Source organism: Ailuropoda melanoleuca, chromosome 1, assembly GCF_002007445.2.
Source record: "Ailuropoda melanoleuca isolate Jingjing chromosome 1, ASM200744v2, whole genome shotgun sequence".
NCBI lineage: Eukaryota > Metazoa > Chordata > Mammalia > Carnivora > Ursidae > Ailuropoda > Ailuropoda melanoleuca.
Window position 1 is genome coordinate 109145562 of NC_048218.1, and position 20551 is coordinate 109166112.

At 54.7% G+C, this 20551-nt stretch overlaps 2 protein-coding genes across 3 annotated transcripts in view; one reads left to right on the plus strand and one right to left on the minus strand.

Moving 5' to 3' along the window:
• Positions 1–2261, minus strand: part of GCK (glucokinase) — a 39341-nt gene extending 37080 nt beyond the window's left edge. Inside the window, exon 1 of the mRNA XM_019804659.2 lies at positions 1864–2261. Within this exon, the coding sequence (XP_019660218.1) occupies positions 1864–1908 (45 nt within the window). The 5' untranslated portion in view covers positions 1909–2261. The remainder of the gene's footprint in view (positions 1–1863) is intronic.
• An 8734-nt stretch (positions 2262–10995) lies between these two features.
• On the plus strand, positions 10996–18890 carry YKT6 (YKT6 v-SNARE homolog). 2 transcript variants are annotated; one of them, XM_034664932.1, is made up of 6 exons: positions 10996–11270; positions 13344–13426; positions 15124–15224; positions 16089–16193; positions 16463–16528; positions 18304–18890. In XM_034664932.1, exons 1-6 carry the CDS (start codon positions 11176–11178, stop codon positions 18442–18444), a joined length of 591 nt encoding a protein of 196 aa, XP_034520823.1. In that variant the 5' UTR covers positions 10996–11175; the 3' UTR covers positions 18445–18890. The 2 variants fall into 2 exon arrangements, with proteins under 2 accessions (XP_034520823.1, XP_034520817.1); XM_034664926.1 differs by lacking the exon at positions 10996–11270 and adding an exon at positions 11301–11861.
• Positions 18891–20551: the final 1661 nt, after the last annotated feature.

A 20551-nucleotide genomic window follows, 5' to 3' on the forward strand; every position in this document is an offset into this window, starting at 1 on the left:
CAGAGCTCCACGCCAAAGGAACACACTGGTTGTGATGGGGCTGCGGGAGGCAGCAGGCTGGGGGTGGGGGCAGCAGCAGACACAGTCCTGCCCCCAAGGAGCTCCAGAAGCCGTGTAGGGGCTGACATAGGCATGGGGAAGCCGCGGTACAGATTCTAGAGGGGTGACAGCAAAGGGGTGACCGCTGGTGAGGGTCGAAAGGTCAACACAGGCAACAGAGCTGCTTACAAGCAGAGGAGAAGCAGAACCGGCACTTGGGTTCCCTCCAAAGCCTCCAGGACACTCTGCTCCTGGGAGCCTAAGGCGGACACAGCCGCAGCTGAACGGTGAGGGACACCTTCGAAGGCGTGAACAGAGCACCACTCGCTGCTCTGGGGCAAATGGTGGCCTGGGGTGGGGGTGCACTTCCCAGGGGAAGCAGGGCCAGAGCCGGGCCGGCAGCGGAACCTCCACTCCTTCGGATGACCCTGACCCCAAGCCAGCCTCCCCACCGCTCCACACAAGACGCGGGTCTTCTGCCCAGTGCCCCCCTCCCCCTCCTTGCACCAGGCTGTGGCGCTTGGCTCCCCGACCCTAGAAAACAGCCAGCACAAGGCTGGGACACATGGAAAAATCGTAATAGTCCTGCTGCCTCTCGTTACACCTTTGCTATTTTGTTTTTCCCGCTTTTTTGCGTTAATTTTGATTCTCTAGAATTTGCATGAAAATCTTATTTGTTTTGGTGACTGATGTTTTTGATGCCTCCCTCTGCGCTTGGCCTGGGGCTCTGGAGCCAGCCCTGGCTCCCGGCCTGGGACCAGCACGCCCTCACCTGTGGGGCCCGATGTCCCTGGCACAGATGCGCAGGGTCAAGGACCAGCCCCAGAGTCTGCAAATGGGCTCCTCGAGCCAGCTCTGCACAGCAGGCCCCAGACCCTAATGCCCACAGTCCCCAAGCCGCCTCTCTGCTTGTGCCCAAGAGGCCACCTCCCTTCTCCCCAGGTAGCCTCCCGGGGCCCCTTTTCGGGCAGGGTTTCTCCTCCAAACTCCTGCCACCACACCAGCAGATACGGGACTCGGTTTGGGCCTCGGGCTGCCTCGCTGTCCCTGGCTGCCGGCGCCCTGGCTCAGACCGGTTGTTTTTCCTCTAACATCATCAGCTCTGCCGGGAGGGGAACCAGCTCTGTGTTTGTGCTGACCTCGTCAAGTCACAGAAGGAGAAGTGAAGACATGTGAGGAGGAGACCATGCCAAAGGGCCTGGATCCCGGCCCTCTCCCCGACCTCCCCCGGTCTGCCCCGATCCCTGGCCCAGGGCTGCAGGCACGCTCCCCCCACCGCCCTGGCACCAGCTCTGTCTCCTTGCTCACTGCCTGGGCACACGGCTGGCTGCAAGGACGTCTGGATTTCTCTTTGTTGTGGAAAAAGTAACTGTTCTCTGCTCCTTGCCAGGAGCAATGGTCCTCCTTCTGGAGGGATTCCTGTGAAGAAGTGTGGGGTCTGGGGCCTGGGGCCTGTCACAGTGCCTGTTGAGTGCTGCCTCATGGCCCGCAGCTGGCTCTGCCCATGGAGACCCCAGGCCCCCAACCCCCAAGCTGGGGCTCCAAATTCCCCAGGCCCCCCCCCAGGCAACGGTCGGTCGCCAGACCTCCAGGCAGCCTACTTTCCAAGTCACAGGGCTGGAGCCTGGAGCAGCAGGAGAGGGCCTGGCGTGCTGCGAAGAAAGGGCCTTCCTGCCGGAGGCACTCAGTGCCCTGGGCTCCCTCCCCAGCAGGCCTCCCCTAAGGAGCTTGTGCACGGAGTCCCAATCTGGGGAGCCAAGGCTCGTCCGTGCTGAACAAACCACAACCCCCACTTCAGGAGAAGTGCACGAGCTGGTGCGTTACCTTTTCCTTCTTGGTGACCTCCATCCTGGCTCTGTCATCCAGCATTTGTGTGGCGGCCCGCTCCTGTGAGCTGGGACCCCTCAGTGTTCCCCGACAGCTTCTGAAGCAGAAAGACCCCAAGGCGTCTGCCAGCCAAGAAAGGATCCAAAGGGAGGCTATGGTCCACCTTGCAGCCGGCTTCTGGCTTGAGCTTCAGACATAGAGTTTCCTCCTTTTCATTGTTGACCAGCAAGCCGGAGAGCCTTCTCTTCAGGGATGCAGCCGGAACCCTTCCCCACTAAGGCCCGTTCAGCCATAACTGGAGGCTGGGGCTGGCCAGCGCCAGTCAGCCTTCTCTCCAGACTGTGCTGAGCTCTGGTGGCGCGGCGTGCTCTAGACAGACTCAGCAGAAAGGGTCTGCTCCCCTCCTGTGGCCGGGGACAACTCTTGAGTAATTAGGTTGTAGGTGACTGTGTCCCTCTCACACCCCAACCTGCTTTCCCCGGGCTCCGGGCCGCCCAGTACTTCCTGCTCCAACCAGGTGTGGAGTGGGGAGTCCCCCCACCGGGGGCCTTCTGTGCTCCCCTAGAGGGCCCGTGCTGCCATGGCAACCAGGAGCAGGGCCTCTGCGCTGGCGGGCCTCCGGCCTCTGCAGGGCTGACCATCCTGTCATTAGAGCTGCCATGCAGAAAACTGGGGCTGATGGCAAAGGCCTCCATCCCCATCACCATAGTGACGGCCCAACCACCCTGTCACCGTGGACTTTGCCACCTGTCCAGTTCCCAGGGCAGGGTCACGGGGTCTTCTAAACTCATGCCCTAAGGAGCAGAGGCCCCTGCGAGTGTGGAATTCAGAGGGTCGGGAGCAGGCTGCTTGGCCACCTGTAAGCTCTGGGGCACCTTCCCTGCTGACCTGGGCTGGAACAGTGGGCCCGGACAGAACAGAGACCCTCGGACCCTGGGTCCTCAGCTCAGGATGCATGCACACCCACTTGCACCTCAGCGACGGGACCCCGGAAACCCAGCGGGAGGCCAGGTGCTGGAGTTCAACCATCGGGAGCAAACAGTGGGAAACCAAGGACCGTCTCAATCGGAGTTTCTGGCCTCAGCCTCTGAAGTCTGGCGTGCTTCGTCCTCTCAGCGCGTCTCAGCGCTGACACACTGGGAGCATGTGGGGCCGGTGGTTGCCCTGGGGAGAGTGTGGGAACAGAGCAAAGTGGGGTCAGGACCAAGCCCGGGGTCCAGCAGAGGGAGCGAAGAGCAGTGGCCAGTGAGATTCCAGATGGGCGTGTGGTCACATTTCAAGCCAACTTCCTGCTGCTGGTCATCTGGGCAGCTCCCCTTCTTGGTGCACGTTTCTTCCGGATGATTCCTGGAGGCTAAACTGCTAGATCAAATTCTGCACATTTTACGTTGGGGTTGATGAGATTATGGTGCTCCCTCAATGGCTCTGCCAATTTATTAATCCTTCCACCGACATTAGGAGTTTGGCTGCACGATGGCCCATCTATGAGATTATAAATCTTGATAACTTTTTGCTGATCTGTTGTCTCATTATCATTTAAACTGCAAAGCGCTGGGTCCTTTTCATGGGTTCACTGGTTATTTGCATTTTTTTCTAGGGATGATTTGTTTATACTTTTTAACCATTTTGTTATTGAATGTCTTTTACCTTTCGATTTGGAGAAACCCGGTAACGGGTTTCTCATGTTCCATTTCTAATACCTACTAATCCTTTGTGGAATCCACGGTGATGTCTCCTGCAGTCTACCCTAAGCTCAGACTTGATTACTGGTGTCTTCAACACTAGGAAGTGTTTCCTTCTTACGAATTTCAGTCTTGGTTTTCTTGTTCTGAGGTTCATGTCTTATTAAGAAAAACGTTTCCCAGCCAAAATTGGAAAAATGCTTTCCCACATTTCCTTCTAATGTTTTTCTTTTTCTTTCTTTCTCTTTCTTTCTTTCTTTCTTTCTTTCTTTCTTTCTTTCTTTTCTTTCTTTCTTTCTTTCTTTCTTTCCTTCTTTTTTTTTTTTTAAACTGTTGAGCACTTTGTTCCTTCTGGGACTTGTTTTTAGGTTTTTATGTGTGGTGCGAGATACATGTCTAATATCCGTTGGGTATGCGATCGTTTTCCCACTGATGTGTAATGTTGGCGGCACAGGGTTCATCCCCTACTGTTTGCTTTCTCTATTTTAAGGGACCACCTTGGCTCTGGTCACCTCGCAAGAGTAGCCACAGGCTATGAAGCCAGGTCTGGAGCCGCAGCTAGGCTGAACCTGTCACGTAGCTCTGTGGTCCTCTGGGAACGGAGGGCAGACTCGCAACTGGCTCAGAAACCACTTCCCACTCCCTTCCCCATTTGCCCGGGAGGCCGTCAGGAGGCTTTCCTCTAGTCTCCTGTCCTGAGATGTGAGGCTTTCTGCCCGGGCCCCATGGGGTGTGGCTGCTGTCTAGAATGGGCTCTCAGCCAGAGGAGATGCCGTGATTTGGGGTGCAGGCAGCTGTCCCCTTTCATTTGGATGCTTTCCTTGGTGGTGCACGGGACAAAGAGTGGCCCCTCTGGGTCCTCTTTCTTTGCTGTCAGTAACAAATCGTCTGCACGGAAACGTGGCTCTTCACGCTCTGCCTGGCCTCAGCTCTGCCTGTGTGTCGGATGTCTGTCTGTCCATTTGTTAGGCAAGAAGCTAGACACAAGCGACAGGTGGATGGACCTCAGACGTCCTGGGGCCCTGCGGGAGAGCCCCAACTGAGGACCGCCCACGGGCCACCCCAGTCCCCCCACCTAGCTGTCGGTTTTCCGTGACAATGTCCGGCGGAGGAAGAGTTAAATCTATTGTCTAGTTGCCCTTGTGCAGAAAGCAGCCGTTTGTCCTTATCTGACCTATGTCTTCAGAAGAGAAATAATGTTGTGGTTTCCTACCCCTTGCAGGCACTTTGAATTCTTCTTGAGAAAGGACAGTGCTTAGTTGGCTAATGATTATATAATCCAGGCCTGTCACTCAAATGTTGCAACCCGAGGGCCCACGCAACAGAAAACATTGATCTAAGCCCACACCCTGGTCGTTCTGGGCCTTTGGCTCTCTTGACCGGCCCCTCCTCCCTTGGAGTGTACTTTAATAAAACTCTGCTCTGCTTTCCTACCCTTTCCTTTGGCTGTCCTGTCATTCTCCCCCCAGGGTGGAAAGAACCAAGGCTTCTGTCCTTTCCCAGCTCACTGGCAGCCAATTCACACTTCTCCAGTTGGTGTAACTTTGTAACTTTTTCACAACAGGTAGGACAAGTATACCTTCCCCGCCCCCACATTTTCTTTCCCATAAGCCTTTCCTCTTTCATGTAAATCTTAGAATCTACTCACCCTCCCTCACAAAATTGCGCTGTGCATTTTCGTTGGAACGCATGCAGTTTGTGGACTTAGACATTTTATTTTATTTTATTTTTTTAAAGATTTTATTTATTTATTTGACAGAGAGAGAGAGACAGCCAGTGAGAGAGGGAACACAAGCAGGGGGAGTGGTAGAGGAAGAAGCAGGCTCCCAGCGGAGAAGCCTGATGTGGGGCTGGATCCCAGAACGCTGGGATCACGCCCTGAGCCGAAGGCAGACGCTTAACGACTGCGCCACCCAGGCGCCCCGGACTTAGACATTTTAGGGAGCAGACATCTGTATGTCGAGTCTCCTCACTCAGAAATGTGGTCCGTGGCTCCGTTTGTTCAGGTCTACCTTCCCGTCCTTCAGGTGAGTTATTTTTCTTACACTGATCTTACACCCTTCGTGTTAGATTTATTCCTAAAGAAAAGCAATGTATTTATTAGAAGGGTAATTATCATTATAACCCATGCTGATTAAAATATGTGTGATGCACAAAGCACTGTTGTCTTCAGCCTGTCATTTGCTGAGAGATCTGGGGGCAGAAGGGTGGGATGGCATTACCACCACCACTTTCACGTGAGGTCGCTGAGGCTGGGCGGGTTGAGGGACTGGGCTGCAAAGGCCTGCCTGCTCGCTTGCTGCAGCCTCCTGCCAAGGACAGGGGAGGCGGTCCCTCAAGCAGAGGTGGCAGCTTCCACTGCAGCTGACTGGCTTGTCACCCAATCCAGCCCGGATCCAGCGCCCCCAGAGCCCTGGGGGTGACCTCCCAGAACACACGTGCCCTAGGCGGACTCTGGAAACGGCAGAACTTCCGAGCAATCAACTCCCCCCAGGGCAATCCTGCGCCCTCCTCCCCGCCCCGGTGGTGGTGGAGGGGGGAGACGGAGGCGCCGGCAGGGCTGCGGGACAGGGATCTGAAGAGCGGGGAGCGGGGCTGGGAAGCTCTCCGGGACTCCCCGCACCTCCTCCCGGCTCGCCCCCGCCTGGCCTGGGAAGCATCTCCCGCTGTTCGTGCGCTCCTGCTGCTCTTTGCCAGCGGAGGGTTTGCCCGGGCGTTCACAGGAACACACTCATGGAACCTTCCACATTTAACCGGAAGTCCGCCTTGATACTTTCCATGGTTCTCGGACTTTGTGCAAACCCCACGGCTTCTTCGGAGGGCCAAACGCCGAGTCCTGGGCTTTGCTCTGATTGGACGGCCCACCCCGGAGGGGGCGCGTTGATTGGCTGAGGCTCGGATCACGTGCCCATCTGTAAACCAATTGCTGCGACTATAGGGATGGGTTTGTGTTGATTGGCTGCGATCTGTGGGCGCCCACGTGCGAGCNCACAGAGCCTTCAGTGGTGGGGGCATTTAAGCTCCAGCTGGGGAGGAGAGCTTGCTGGGGAGGAGGGCTAGGCGTGGTATTCAGAGTGGGGCTCAGGGGGGCTGGGAGGTGGAGGGGGCGGGCTTGGAGGGAGACCCAGAAGGCAGTGCTGGGGGCTCAACAAGGGACTCACGTGGGCTCTCTGGAGGGCTAAATGGAAGGGGGCTTCGCTGGGGCATGGGGTGGCTAGAGGGTGGGGTTCATGGGGGGGACTCAGCGGGGCTGAGGGAGAGGACCTCAGAGGGCCCTTGTTGGCGTGTGTGGGAGCTTAGGGAGCTCAAGGAGGGGGGGCGCTCAGCATCTTCTCAACTGCGCCCCTGCTTTTCACATCCTTCCTGACCAGTTTTCCTTTGTGATGACTCCCATCCTTCTTTTTGTTCCTGGGAGTCCTGGAGACCAGCTGCTGTGGGGCCCAGATTCCCCTCTTGCAGGGCTCTACCCATCCCCAGGCCCCCTTCCTTCTCTGCAGACTTTCTCCTACTTCCTGTGCAGGGCAGCTCCTCAGAAGGTCAAGCCCCCAGCCTAAATGACCATGGGACCAGCCTGGGCCACACATCCACCCCTAGCCCCAGAGCTGGGGAGTGGTCTCAGAATACAAATAGAGCTTCTGAGAAGCCCCTACAAGGGAGATGGTTCTGAGGGGCCTGTCTCACTATTTCCCAGATGACTCACGTGCCTCCAGTCTTCCCCGGCTGTGGTCCCTTCCTGGTCACTGCCTGCCTCCAGGCAAACCTTGTAGTATGCCACTGTCCTCTCCTGCCCTGACATCTCCTGTTCCCTCGGGACTGGTGGCCTGGGGAATCCGCTGGGAGGGTTATGGTAGTGAGCAGTGCTCCTGGGGGCCGGGGTGGGCTGATGGCATCAAGTCTGTGCTCCTTAGGTTGGTGGTGAACAGGAGGACACATTCTCTGTCCTCTTTGGTTCTCCAGGTGCACCTAAGAACTAAGCTGCCATCAACAGGAGAGAAGCATACACGTTTTACTGAAGTTTTTACAGGTGCACGGGAGCCTTCACAAGAGAATGAAGACCCAGAGAAGTGACCAGAGCAGGAACAATCAATAGCAAACACTCTGGTGACAAAGAAACACTTAGTGAAGAACCGACGTGACAGAGGGGCTGGGGCCAGGAGAGGACATTGCTGGGGGTTGCTGCAAGAGGACGCTTGTTTGCACACATTTCTCTCAGCCTCATTCATCTCTGGTGCTAAGACTGTCTTCCTCCTGTTACCCAGCGGGCACCTTTCATGTGGGGGTTTAATCTCCTGTTTCGAAGAATAAAAAGGAAGGTCAGAGTGGGCTTCTTGCCTCTGCTGTCTGTCGGGTGCCACTAACTCAAAGCAGGCGATATGTCACATCGGCACATTGAGGAGTGCCAAGCCCTGGTCACATCTGTGGTCCCTTTCAGGGCTCCTATCCTGGGTAGGCTGCAGAAGTTCATGTTACAATTACAGTGAAAACAGCCCTGCTGCCCTGGCCTTGGCTGACCGGACAAGGGGGTGGGGAGGCCAAGGTCACGGCATGGTCAGGATTCCCCCCTCCCCGGGAACCCCTGGCATGCCCCTCAGCTGGCTCTGATCCAGCTCTGTGGGGGTTCTGCTGTGCAGCTAAAAATGGGCCCTTCATGAGCTGAGCAAGGCCTTGAAGGTGGGTGGGCACCTGCCTGCCCAGCAGGGGTGAACTCATTGGCCCCGGGCCACGTGTCATGGGCAGCATGGCTCCAGTCCTGTTTGCATGGGCGTTCTTTCTCTAGGGCCCCGTGCACGAGGGAGAGTCTGGACTTCAGGGAGCTTGGCCACCCCCACTCCCACGGGTGCTGCATGCATAACTCAGTGCCTCTTCCCTACAATCTTTCCTATCCCCATTATTGTAGACTTACAGAATGGTACAAAGCATTCCCGGATACCTGCACCCGGACTCCTCCGATTTACCGTGTGTGTGTTACCCTTCATGTACTTCATACACACTTCTGAATCTGCAAAGGCAAGGTGAAGACGTGGTGTCCCTGTACCCCTAAGTGCTTGTGTGGATTTCCCAAAACCCAAGAATTCTCTTACATAACCACAACACAATGATCAAAACCAGGAAATTATAAGACATACAATAGTATTCTCCACTCTGTAGACCTCACTCAGCCCATCAGATCTCTGCTTCCTGCAGGATGCCCCATTCCTTTAACCCGTGATAATCTCTCCTTTTTGCCATAAACGATAACAGTGCAGGGAATCGTCATGGTTTTTACTCGTTAAACATCTACTAAGACTAGAGCTTGGAATATGGTGTCTTACCATTCCCAGCAACACACCAATGGAAAGGGTTATATTTCCAGTTTTACAGATGAAAAAAGAGAGAGAGAGAGAGACTGAGAGAGGTTAGTGCTATGATCACTTTTATGCTCTGGGGGCTTGTGGCAGTGCTGGGACCGAACCCGAGCTGGGTGATGAAGTGGAAGGTGGGCTTGTTTCTCAGTAAGAGGAATGATGAAATTGGGGAGTCTATAACCACCTAGACGGAGAGGAGAGGTGGAGGCGGGGCCAGGCCAGAGAGGAGGGGAGAGCCTCTGGGAGTGGAGCTGAGCTGTGTTACGTGTTGTGGTGTTGACTTGCAATTTCCTTGACCTGAGTCTCTTTCTATGTCTGTAAGGTGATGATAAAATCCTCCTCTCTTCTCTGAGGACTGAATGAGATAGCACATGGGGGGCGCTTGGTATAAGACCAACAGTAAGACATCCACCAGTATGGGACAAGCTAACACATTTAAATCCATTCCAAGCAAGAACTGTCCTCCCTTGTCGTTTTGAACAACTTTCAGTGGCAAAGGAGAAAAGGGGCTCCGGTGATTTTCTCCAGGAACAGCTGTCGCCCGCCCCCTATAGGACAATGGTGTCAGCACAGCATCTAGGGACCCCGCCTGGCCTGCTGGAGAGCCTGTCTCTGGGTGATTGGCCTGGTGCTGCCCACTGTCTGTTCTTGCTGTTTTGCACCCAAACAGGGGGGATGTGGAAAAGTCCTCTCCACGCTCTGCACTTGAAAATGCCCAGGGAAGAGGGCTGGTGAGGGAGGTGCTGAGTGAGGGGGCAGGTGGCAGGACGTTCCTTCAGACAAACATTTTTCTCTAAACCACTGCTCCCCTGGGCACATTTGCTAACATCTGGAGACATTCTTGGTTGCCAAATGGCGGATGGGGTGCTGGTATCTAGTGAGTATGAGCCCTGAGATGCTACCTGCACTGCATGGGATCGCCCCCAACAACTGGGGACAAGCCCCCATTATCCAACCAAAACATGGATAGTGCTGGGGCTGAGAAACCCTGATTAAGAGTAATGTGTGGAGTGATGCTGTTGGTTCTTCAGATATGCCGTCTTTTCCCACCATCTCAGATCTGGCTGCTTCTGGCATAATGATTGTGTGAGCTTACTGCCAACTGCCAAAGACCAAGGTCCCTTTTATGTGGCCTGTGAGATGCCGATTACGTAATACCATTTAATAAACAAGAAATGGGCAAGAGGTGGAACTCTTATGGAGTTGTGCCTGATTCGTCCCCACCCATCGGCAAAGCATTATTTCAACATCTCAAGGCAAACGGGGCCTTCTAAGAGGCACTGTGCACCAAGCTGTTCCCTAAGTGTGGAGCGGATTTTCTGCCCTTTTGTGGTCAGCAGCCTCCTACATCAGTGCCTAGACGGGTAGGCAGGCCCAGGGAGCCCTTACCCCTGCAGGCTCCTGCTGAGGGGTCCTGTGTGAACAGGGACTGCTCCCACAGGGACGGAAGGGAGAGCTGGCAAGGACAAGAAGCATGCCTTTCCTGCCCTTCGCTTTAAAGGAGATTTTTTTAAATTTTATTTATTTATTCGACAGAGATAGAGACAGCCAGCGAGAGAGGGAACACAAGCAGGGGGAGTGGGATAGGAAGAAGCAGGCTCATAGACGCCTAACCGCTGTGCCACCCAGGCGCCTCTAAAGGAGATTTATTTACAAAATACAGGAAGGCAATCCTCCTGTAAATCAAAGCTCCTTTCTAGGGTTCCTAGAGCACTGGCGTGTTGGTGCTGCTCTGGGTATGTTCTCAGAAGCTGCCCAAGAGGGCTCAGGGCAGTCTGGGAAGGAGGGAGGGCCTGAGTCTGGGAGGACTCTGGACACCCCAAGAGAGAGGAGGCAGCCTGGGAGGGGGCAGGACACCCCAGGAGGGAGAAAGGGGAAGCCCCGGAGAGGGCGGGACGCCCCAGGAGGGAGGGCAGAGGTCCCGGAGAGAGGGAGGCCCGGGAGGAGTCCGGCCGCGACAGGAGGGAGAGGGCGGTCCCAGACAGGCCGGAGGGGCGGGGCCCGGCTTATACGCACGCGCATACGCTGCGCTCTTTTCCCCGCCCTTCCCATCCCACCGCCTTCGTGTTTCCGGTCGCTCCTTTGTGCATCCGGGGCACGAAAAACCCTCTGTTGGGGCGAGGGCGGCGGCCCCTGACCGGAACCGGAAGTGGACCGGGAGCCAGGCGGGGAAGCCGGCGTCCGACCCGTCAGCAGCCTGCGGCGGTCCCCAGGGGCGGCGGCCGCGCTGCTCCCTGCGAGCCGGTCCCGCGGGCGGGCGGGCGGCCTGAGGACGCGGCACCATGAAGCTGTACAGCCTCAGCGTCCTGTACAAAGGCGACCCCAAGGCGGTGCTGCTCAAAGCCGCGTACGACGTGTCCTCCTTGGCCCGAGTGAGGCCCGGGGCCGGGATTCGGTGGGCGGGGGGGCTCGCCCTCCCTCACGAGCGCTGCGATGGCCTCTTGCTCGGTGTGTGGACTCGATCTGTGAGGAATCCTCCTCCTCTCGCTGGAGAAAGGCTTATGCTATTTTGGAACATTGTTTTTATGCTCAGTGTTTTCCACATTCTCGTCCTAATAAAATCAGAGGGGGACTTTGAAGAAGTGCAGATTGCCCGGATTCACGCGCAGACGTGGTCAACTAGTAGGTGAAGGCCAGGAGATACTATTTTAAACCCACGCCTTCCTCCCAGTGATTCGAACCCAGGCGGCTTAGGGGCCCCACCTTGAGAGCCAGATTATATTATCTGATGGGGCTATTTCCAACAATTCAGTAGGAGAGATACTGTTATGTTCCGTTTTATGCATGAAGTCGTGAGGCGACAAGAAATTATACCACAGCCAGCCAGGCCTCAAACCCCCATTTTATGCTTTTTTTGATTGAGCTCTGATGGTACAGAAGGGTGTGTGCCGAAGATTTGGAAGGAAGCATGGGACGTGTAGGGCTTACAAGCATCTTAAGTATTTCTGGACATCGTAATTGCAAGAAGGTGTGTGTGAGGAATGGCACAGACGCTTCAGCCCATTGGTGGGAGGGGTGGGGTGACTCAGGCACTGCCAGAGAAGGACCCTCCCGTTTCCAAGTCCAGTGGATGCTGCCATCTGGCTCTGTCCTCGCTGCTTCCGGGCAGTAGTTTCTGAGCACAGTGTTCTATGGCAGGATCTAAAACCGTTTCTGTTGTTTTGTGGAAACGTTTTGGCTTCTTTTGGGTCCTTGGGGAAGTATCTTTTTGATGCTTAGCTTTCTCTACCATGGTCTCTGCTCTCTGTTCTGTGTCGCTGCTGTTCCATGATGGAACATCTCGTGCCAACTTGGCTGTTTTTCTTCTTTGCTGCCTGCGTATACCGAAGGTGTCAGAGGTTCAGTGTGAGACCTTTGCTCCCTGCTTTGGGGTACCCCTGCCAGTTTGTGATGATTGACACACTCTGTACTCTGGGCACGCCCCGACTAGCACCTCTTAAAGTAGCATGTAGTCCAGGCCTCTCACCTCCATTCTTCCTGCCTCGTGGCTACCAGACCCCGAGCTATCAAACCTTCAGATGGGTCCCCAGCTTTTCTCTCCCCTGAATGCAGACTCCTGCAGTGAATGTAAGTCCCCCTGTATCTACACACAGTCTCGCTGCGAGCTCTGTCTCTGCTTGGTTTTACTGCCAGTACTTTCTTACTTGGAGAGTTTTTCTCGATGGGATGATTTTGATCACCTCACTCTCTCGAAGTAATGCTGGGCACCAGGTATTGTGCTATGTGTTGTACACTCCTCACAGCGAACCTAGATTTTGTGGGTGAGGCACGGGGCAGTAAGTAATGGGTTTGGAGGTCACACAGCTCCCAGCCCAAGACATGCACTCCATGGCTGGAGGTTTTCACTCTGGAGTCAGTGGGGCTGCCAGAGAGTCTCATGAGCCGAACTGTTGTCACCTGTGACTCTTCCATTCTGGTTCATCTCTCTGTTGGGCCCGTGAGTGTCCTCTTCCCTCTCGGCCTGTGTACAAGTCACTTCCTCTTCCTCCTTGGCTGAGCGGTTGGCTTCCAGAGTGCCCTGGATGGGATGACAGGGTGAGCCAGCAGGCCTGAGGCCATGTTCCATTCTGTGGCCCGCGTTCACAGCCGACGTGTGTCACAGTGCAGCGTGTGGCGTGCGCAGCGGCCGTAGCTGGTCGTGCACACGCTGGCTTCTGCTTCTCCCCATGTCCCAAATCCTGTCCTGACTACAGTGGTAGAAAATGCCCACAAGGCTGGAAGCGGGTTGTCCTGGTGAATGAGGTAGCAAACAGGTGTGGCTTGAATGGCTGTGAGGCTTTCTGACAAAACAGCATCTCTTGTTAGTCACTGAGGTCGGGAGGGACTAAGGTTGGAAGGGAAAGGAATGAGACCCAGAAGCTGTGGCCCCTTGGTGTCTACGCTCTAAGGTCACCTCCCCTGGTTCTGGGGACAAGGTGACAGGAAGAGACATATGTGTTATGTTTCTTAGTGTTCAGGAATTCATGACCTTCACAAGTCAGCTGATTGTGGAGCGCTCGGCGAAAGGCAGCAGAGCTTCCGTCAAAGAACAAGGTAAGAGGACCTGCTGCCTCGTGCGTGTGCCGCACCGTCCGTCCCGCCTCGCCCCGGGTAGCCCGGAGCTCCCCACACAGGCACTGCCAGGACCGCGCTCCCCTGCTGCCCGGTTCTCTCTTCCCTGCTCTTTGCTCTGTTTACACACGGTTCTGCGCACACCGCTGGCATCTGAGCTGTCTGATTCAGTTTCTACCCCAGAGCTTAGACTTGCTGCAGATCGGGGTCTAGCTCTCACGGAGCAGCGAGTGGCCTTCCTGAATTCTTGTCTTTCCTCCCACATTGGACACATCGCAGACAAGGATTCCCAGAGGTTGCAGTAAGACTGCATCCTGTGCTCCTTAAGTTTTTGACCAGGAATCCGAAAACTCATTTTCCTCTTGGCATTTATGTTCACTTCTTCATAATTCAGGTTTCCTGTAAGAATCTTGAGGCTTTTCTTTGAGAAGCCTGTGTGACACAGACAACTTGAGAAGGACAGCTGTGTCACCCAGACAGATCACGGGAAGCTCACCGGGCAGAGACCAGGGCCGTGGCCCCAGAGGCTGTGTGTCGGTGATGCCAATGTCCATTACACCCCAGGGATGGGTGGGTGGGTCCCCTGTGTGTGCCCTGTGCGGCCTCCCTGTGCTGCCCACACCCCAGAGGTGAGCTTGGACGGTGAACACTGGCGTGTGGTCAGTCTCGCTCTGGCCGGGTCGGCCTCCCCGGTGGATTGCTGAGAGCCATGTCCTCCGGCACTGACCCAGCTTCTCTGCAGTGGGGAGCGCATGCACTTCGACAGCACGTTTACACGTTGCTTACTTGGGGGACATAGACAGAGCCCGGGGAGCGTTGGTGGCAATCCTGTCCTCCTCGGCCATGCTGTCATTTAACGCTGCCCTCATCTGACTTCAGGAGCTCACGGTCTCTCCCCCTCCTCTTTGTTCCTCCGTGGTTGGCATCAGGCTGTTCTGGGTGAGCGTTGTCGGGACGAGAAGGTTCTTACTTGTCCACTGTAATCCTCACGTTCCTTTTTCCCTGGAGGCATAGTTAGCTGTGTCCTGTCTAAAGCTTTTTGGAATTGAGAAAAATTCATATCACGAATGATGACTATTTTGCAGAAGCCCTTGTACCGACTGAACCTTTGGATAAGTTGACGATTTTGTACAGTAGTACTGGAGAGCGTGGCCAGCAGGGCCAAGTTTATTGTAGATGGATCCTCCTCTCTTCTTCCCTCTCCTCTCCCTCCCTCACCCCTCCAGCCCACCACAGCAGGAAACCTGATGCCCGGAGAGGTCATTTCCTGATGAAGGGACCTGATGCAGGGCCGCTCTCGTAGGGATTTTTAAGCAGTTGGAGGCTGCTGGTCTTGTCCAGGGTCTCCAGCTCGGGAGCAGGGCAGAGTGTCTCCGTGTCCCGGAGATACGGCCAAGCTGGAGCTGGAGCTCCAGGGTGTGCCTGGGAAATGCATACGGGACTGCATCCCCTGGGCTGTTTCCTGTACCCCTGGTGGCTCCTTTGCGCGCTGGGCCTCTGGGCATTTACTTGTCCTAAGCAGGTGTTGGGCCATGCTGGTGGCAGCCTCCCTCCGGCGCTGTCCTGTGTGAGTCTCACTGAGCCACCAGGCAAGGGCTCAGCATTGTGACGCTCTCATGATCAGGGTGAAGATGTCCAAAGCCCTCATGTCACCCTCCGCGTGTCTAACCTCTCCCTAGAATATCTGTGCCACGTCTACGTGCGAAACGACAGTCTTGCAGGAGTGGTCATCGCTGACAGCGAGTATCCGTCCCGGGTGGCCTTTTCCTTGCTGGAGAAGGTGAGTTTGCAGTGTGGCCGGCTGGCCTTGGATGGGCAAATGTGGACAGTGTCCACGGTAGAAGGGATGGAGTCTTGTGTCCAAAATCAACCCATTTTTAGTTTTTCTTCTTGTTCTAAACCAAGAGACGGTCCGGCATCCTTTCCCCCTCATCTGCGCCTCACCCTGGCTGTATCCGGGCTCACGGCGCTGGTGCCACCTCGACCCTCGTCTACAGCAGCATTACAGGCTCCTCCTGGGACGGTGCCTGAGGTCAGCTGTGGCTGCACTTCAGCCCTGGCCACTGCTCTGGCCACTCTTCCTGCCTCTGCCTTCCCTGGTAGGGGCTGTGGTTCCTCCAAGCCACGGCCGACTCCGTGCTCTGCCCTGTGGCCACCCACCTTGGTCAGGCCATCCTTGCACCCCAGGCCACTCCTTTCCCCCCTGTGGGTCCAGCACCACTATGGGACTTAGTGCCACAGTGCTCGTCAGAAACCTCTCGGGGACGCCGGCCTCTGGCCTCCCCGAGCACTGATACGTTCACAGGCATGTGAGGTCTGCTGGTTCCTTCAATCCAAAGGATCTAGCTCCCTTTTTGAAGAACTGTTTTGGAAAATGAGAGGCTGGGTACCTTTTTTCTTAGAATTGTATAACCTGATCGAAGGGGAAATCTGTAGTTTAAAATTCTGATATTTTTATCTTTCTCCAGATGAGATTCGTGTTAGTTTGGGTACCCTTCGTTTTTAATTGCCAGAAATCTTACAAACTTGAGCCTAGATTTGTCCCTGGCTGTGAGCTGTTCTCCTCCTCCCGGCCTGACAGCCTCTCGGGCTCTCCATTCAGGTCCTGCGGCTGCGGGTGCTGATGGGCTCCTCTGTCCTGCAGGTACTAGACGAATTCTCCAAGCAAGTGGACAGGATAGAGTGGCCAGTCGGATCCCCTGCTAGCATTCACTACATGGCCCTAGACGGCCACCTGAGTCGATACCAGGTAGGGTGGACAGAAGCCTCCAAGAGCAGCCTTGCAGGTCATGGCTGTGGGCGATTTCCTGGCAGCCTTGGTGTCGGTGTCCCCGTGGAACACGCAGGGACCCACATGGAGACCTGGAAGCTGAGCTCCATTCGGGCTTTCCCTTCTCTGCCGTGTGTTTGCGCAGCCTGTGGTTTGTGAACTTGGCAAACTGTGTCCGGCTCTCTTGGTTTGAGCTTTGTTTCCAGGGGGTCACTCTAATTCTGATGTTGTTTTTGGCTCTTCCCTAGAACCCCAGAGAAGCTGACCCCATGACTAAAGTGCAGGCTGAGCTGGATGAGACCAAAATCATTCTGGTAAGCGGAGGCAGGGGCGAGTGCATCCTGGAGCTGGGGGGGAGGGATGCCCTCATGCAAATGCTTTGCTGGAAGGGTGGTTGCCCACCTCTCCCCAAGTGTCCAGGGTGCCAAAGCCAGACCACCCAGGTGACCCCGAGTCTGTGCTGCCCGCACCCGTCTGGGTTCAATACTCTTGTTGCACGACGGCCCCAGCTGAGATCTGGTGTGGCCCCGATCCCTCCCCGCTGCGACGGTCTCTGTTCTGCGGCTCTGCTTCCGTGTACTGCTGCCCCCCGCGGTTTGCCTCCAAGCCCAGCAGGTGCCTCCCTCGCAGGGTGTGAGCTGTGGGGGTAGGAGAAGCCGCCCGTGCTCACTAAACACAGACCTGGGGTCCTCAGGCCCAGTCAGGAGAACAGGAAGCCCGCGTCTCACCTGAACGCTCTCCTGGTCTGTAGCTGCTGCTTCAGCTTTTCTCTCCCCTTCCTTCTCTGTCTCTCCCTCTCCTCTTCTGTCCCTCCTTCCCCCTTTCTCTCTCTAACTTTGAGCTCTATTTGGCACTTGCTCTGTCTGTTCTCGCCTCAAGTTTGGTCCTGTGTCCTCTGCCTTGTCACTGGTCCCTGGCTTCCCACCTGCCACCAGTGTGTTCGGACAGTAGCCATCGCCCTGTGGCTCTTCCGCTTACCGTCCCTCAGTAGCTCTCAGGAAAGCTCTGGGGTCAAGTGCACGCTCCCTGGCACCACCCCACCGGTTCGTGGCCTCTCCCTTTCCTGCCCGGCGCCTGTGTAAGTGCCCCACGCACAGGCCTGGTCTCCCTGAGGGGCATGTAAGCCCTCGGGACCAGGAGCTTGTCCTTACCTACCCTGCTCCCAGTACGTGGCAGACGTGGGACACCAGTGTCCAGCAGCTAATGAACCTTAAGTGAGTAGATCTAAAGCCCAGCAAGGTGCCCAAAAAAACCCTGCTGGCTCTGGCTCGGGCTTCATGCACGTCCCCGTCCCCTGGGGTCGGACGCTGGCCTGGGCCAGACCCAGGAAGCTGCATTCTGCAGAAACCATTGGGGGGCTGCAGACATCATGCTGTGAATGACGTGGTTTGGGGCTTTGGATCGAAAGTGAGGTGTGAGAGTCTTCAGGTGTCTCCGTCTCTCTTCATGGGCTTCTCCGTGTGTGCTCACTGAGCCGCGGCTGTGGGCGCCCCTGGGCTGCGCAGAGCCACGGAGCGTCCGCTGGTCCTGCTCTCTGAGCTTGGACAGCAGGTGCAGCAGCGGTGCCAGCCCCACGTGCCTGCAGAAATGGGCTTGCGGGTCGCACTGCCTTCCTTCCCGTGTGTCTCTTCGTCTGGTTCACGCCTTGGGCCGGCCACCTGGGTTGTCGAGCTCTGTGTAGAGGGAAAGGACCTTTTTGCTCGTCCCTCCTCCTGAGCCAGTTCATGTTCGCATGCCTGGGCTTGTGCTCCTTGCTTCAGTGAAGCCCATGAGGGCCTCGCGGCTGCTCCAGCGACAGCCATCAGGGTGCAGGCCCTCCGTAAGGGCCGACATTGGCACACAGCCCCTTTGGGAAGCGGGGGCCGGTCTGTCCAGTAGGAGTGCGCGTGTGTAAACGTGGATGTAAGCATCCCCTCCTAGAGCGCAGCAGTCTGAGCCTGTGCTGGGGGTCCCCTAGGATGGGCACTGGGTCCTGCTCATGTGGGGGGAGGAGCCCCAAAGAGAAGCACTTTCTGTGGCGGAACCGCAGGAGGGGCTCATGTCCGCTTGCTTCGTGAACAGTGGACTGTTTGCTTGTTTCTGTGTTCAGCACAACACTATGGAGTCTCTGCTGGAGCGAGGGGAGAGGCTAGACGACCTGGTGTCCAAATCCGAAGTGCTGGGAACACAGTCCAAAGCCTTCTATAAGACAGTGAGTGCTGTCATCCCGCAGGCTCTCGCCACTGCATGAGTCCCTAGGATGTTCAGTGACATGGGGAGAGCAGACGTGGCCCAGGCCCGACAGTAGTGCAGGGTCACTCGGGCGCCAGGGGAGCCGACATGGGCAGTGGCTTCCCCCCCTCCAACCACCCCCCCGCTCCGGCTGCTCTCCCCTCACCCAGGGCTTTGCACATTCCTGCTGCCTGCTGAGTGGTGAGGCCTCCAGTCTTCCCAGAGCGGCCCTTGTGCCTCTGTTTCCCTTTGACAGAAGTGGTTCACTGGCATAGACCACAGCAGGGCTCTGCACGCCCCTGTGCTTTCCTGTGAGCCTGGGAGGGAGACGGCCAGTGGGGTTCGGGATCTGTGAACCTGAGGGGAGAGGGGGAACCGCCCCATTCTCTAAAGACATTCTCAGAATGATCTCTGCACACGGGGTCGGGTGGCGCCGGGGGACACAGGCTGGCGCAGAGTCAGATGCTCGGTNTTACCTGAGCCGAAGGCAGACTCCTGAGCCACCCAGGAGTCCTATTTTCATTTTTTAAATTCACTTGGCCCTCATGGAAGAAAGAATGCCCATGATTACTAATATGGAGGCTATAGTGTTTGCCGGCCGTCTTTTACATTATATATAGACCAGGTCAATGTGTTAAATTGCAATTTTCTTGTAGAAAACCTGGTCAGATATGGGCAATTTAATATGGTTCAGTCTACTAATTAAGTAATCTCATGCTTACTAGTGTCTCAAAACAGAAATGGAATCAAAATTGTTATAATTAATTAGTTTTTAAACTGGATTTGGCAGCTCTAGATTATCTTTAGAGAACTTGTTTTAAGACAGGGAGAAGGGCAGAGTGAGAGGGAAAGAGAGAAGCTTAAGCAGAATCCATGCCCAGCACTGAGCCTGACACAGGGCTCGATCTCACAACCCTGAAATCACGATCTGAGCTGAAGTCAAGAGTCGGGTGCTTAACCAACTGAGCCACCCAGGTGCCCCTAGAGAACATTTTAAGTTGCACAAGGTTTATTGTTACAATTGGCAGATTAAAATGGCAAGATGACATCTTCTGGAAGCTTACATGGCCCAAAAAATTAAATTTAAAAAATTACTCCTCCATATATTCATCATAAATGCAGAGGTCTATCTCTATATTAATTGGGGTTAGATGTAACTGTGAGTGTCAGAAAATTCGAATTAACAGTGGCTTGAACAAAAGAGAGCTTTATTGCATTCACATAAAATGAACTACAGGGCTAATGGTGTGAGACTGTGGAACGGTTCCACCATCGTCAGGAACCATGGCTTCTTTGACATAGTCATTCTGCCACCCTCTATAAATGGCTACCAACTCATGGGCCAGGAAGGCTCCTTGAACTCCAGTCATCAAATATTCATTCCAGGCAGCAGAAAGGAAGAGGAGGGAGGGAGGACAGGCCCACTCAGTTTACAGAATATGCCCATCATGCTTTGTTTATATCTTGCTGGCTGGTATTCAGTCATATGGTACACTATGCTCCAAGCTGGGAAATGGAGTCTTTATTCTGGGCAGTCATGTACCTAGCTAAAATTAAAAAGTTCCATTAAAGATAAAGATACTATATTGGGGCATAACAGGCTTTTAGGTTTGGGTTCATAGATACATTTCATGGGAATTGTCAGTCTCCTGCAGTTTGTCAAATTTAGTAAAGAAAAAGATATACGGCTTTTGCCAGATTCCCAAGTGTCTCCATCATGCAAAAATGTTTAGGAATCAGTGTCTCATATATAATTTGAAGTCTCTATTCAATTTTAAATAAATAACATACAATGATGTCTATTTCTCATTATGCCTAACAAGTTGTGTTACTGTCAATAATAAATATACCTAAGCTCGTATTAGGTACGTAAGTATCCTATGAAAGATATAAAGCAGAATTAAAAAAAAAATTAAGTCTGAGAAATGAACAAATATCTCTAAACCCTAGAAGAATATGTAAAGAAACAGTGAATCACTTGTTTCTTGCTTACCAACTATTATGAGAGTGGGGCTGATTTTTGTCTCTTATAATTTATAACCTAAGTTGGATTTTAACTCAATATTTAGTAATCAAAGAAAAGCAAATAAAAGACAAAGCACTATTTATTTACTTTTTTAAAAAAA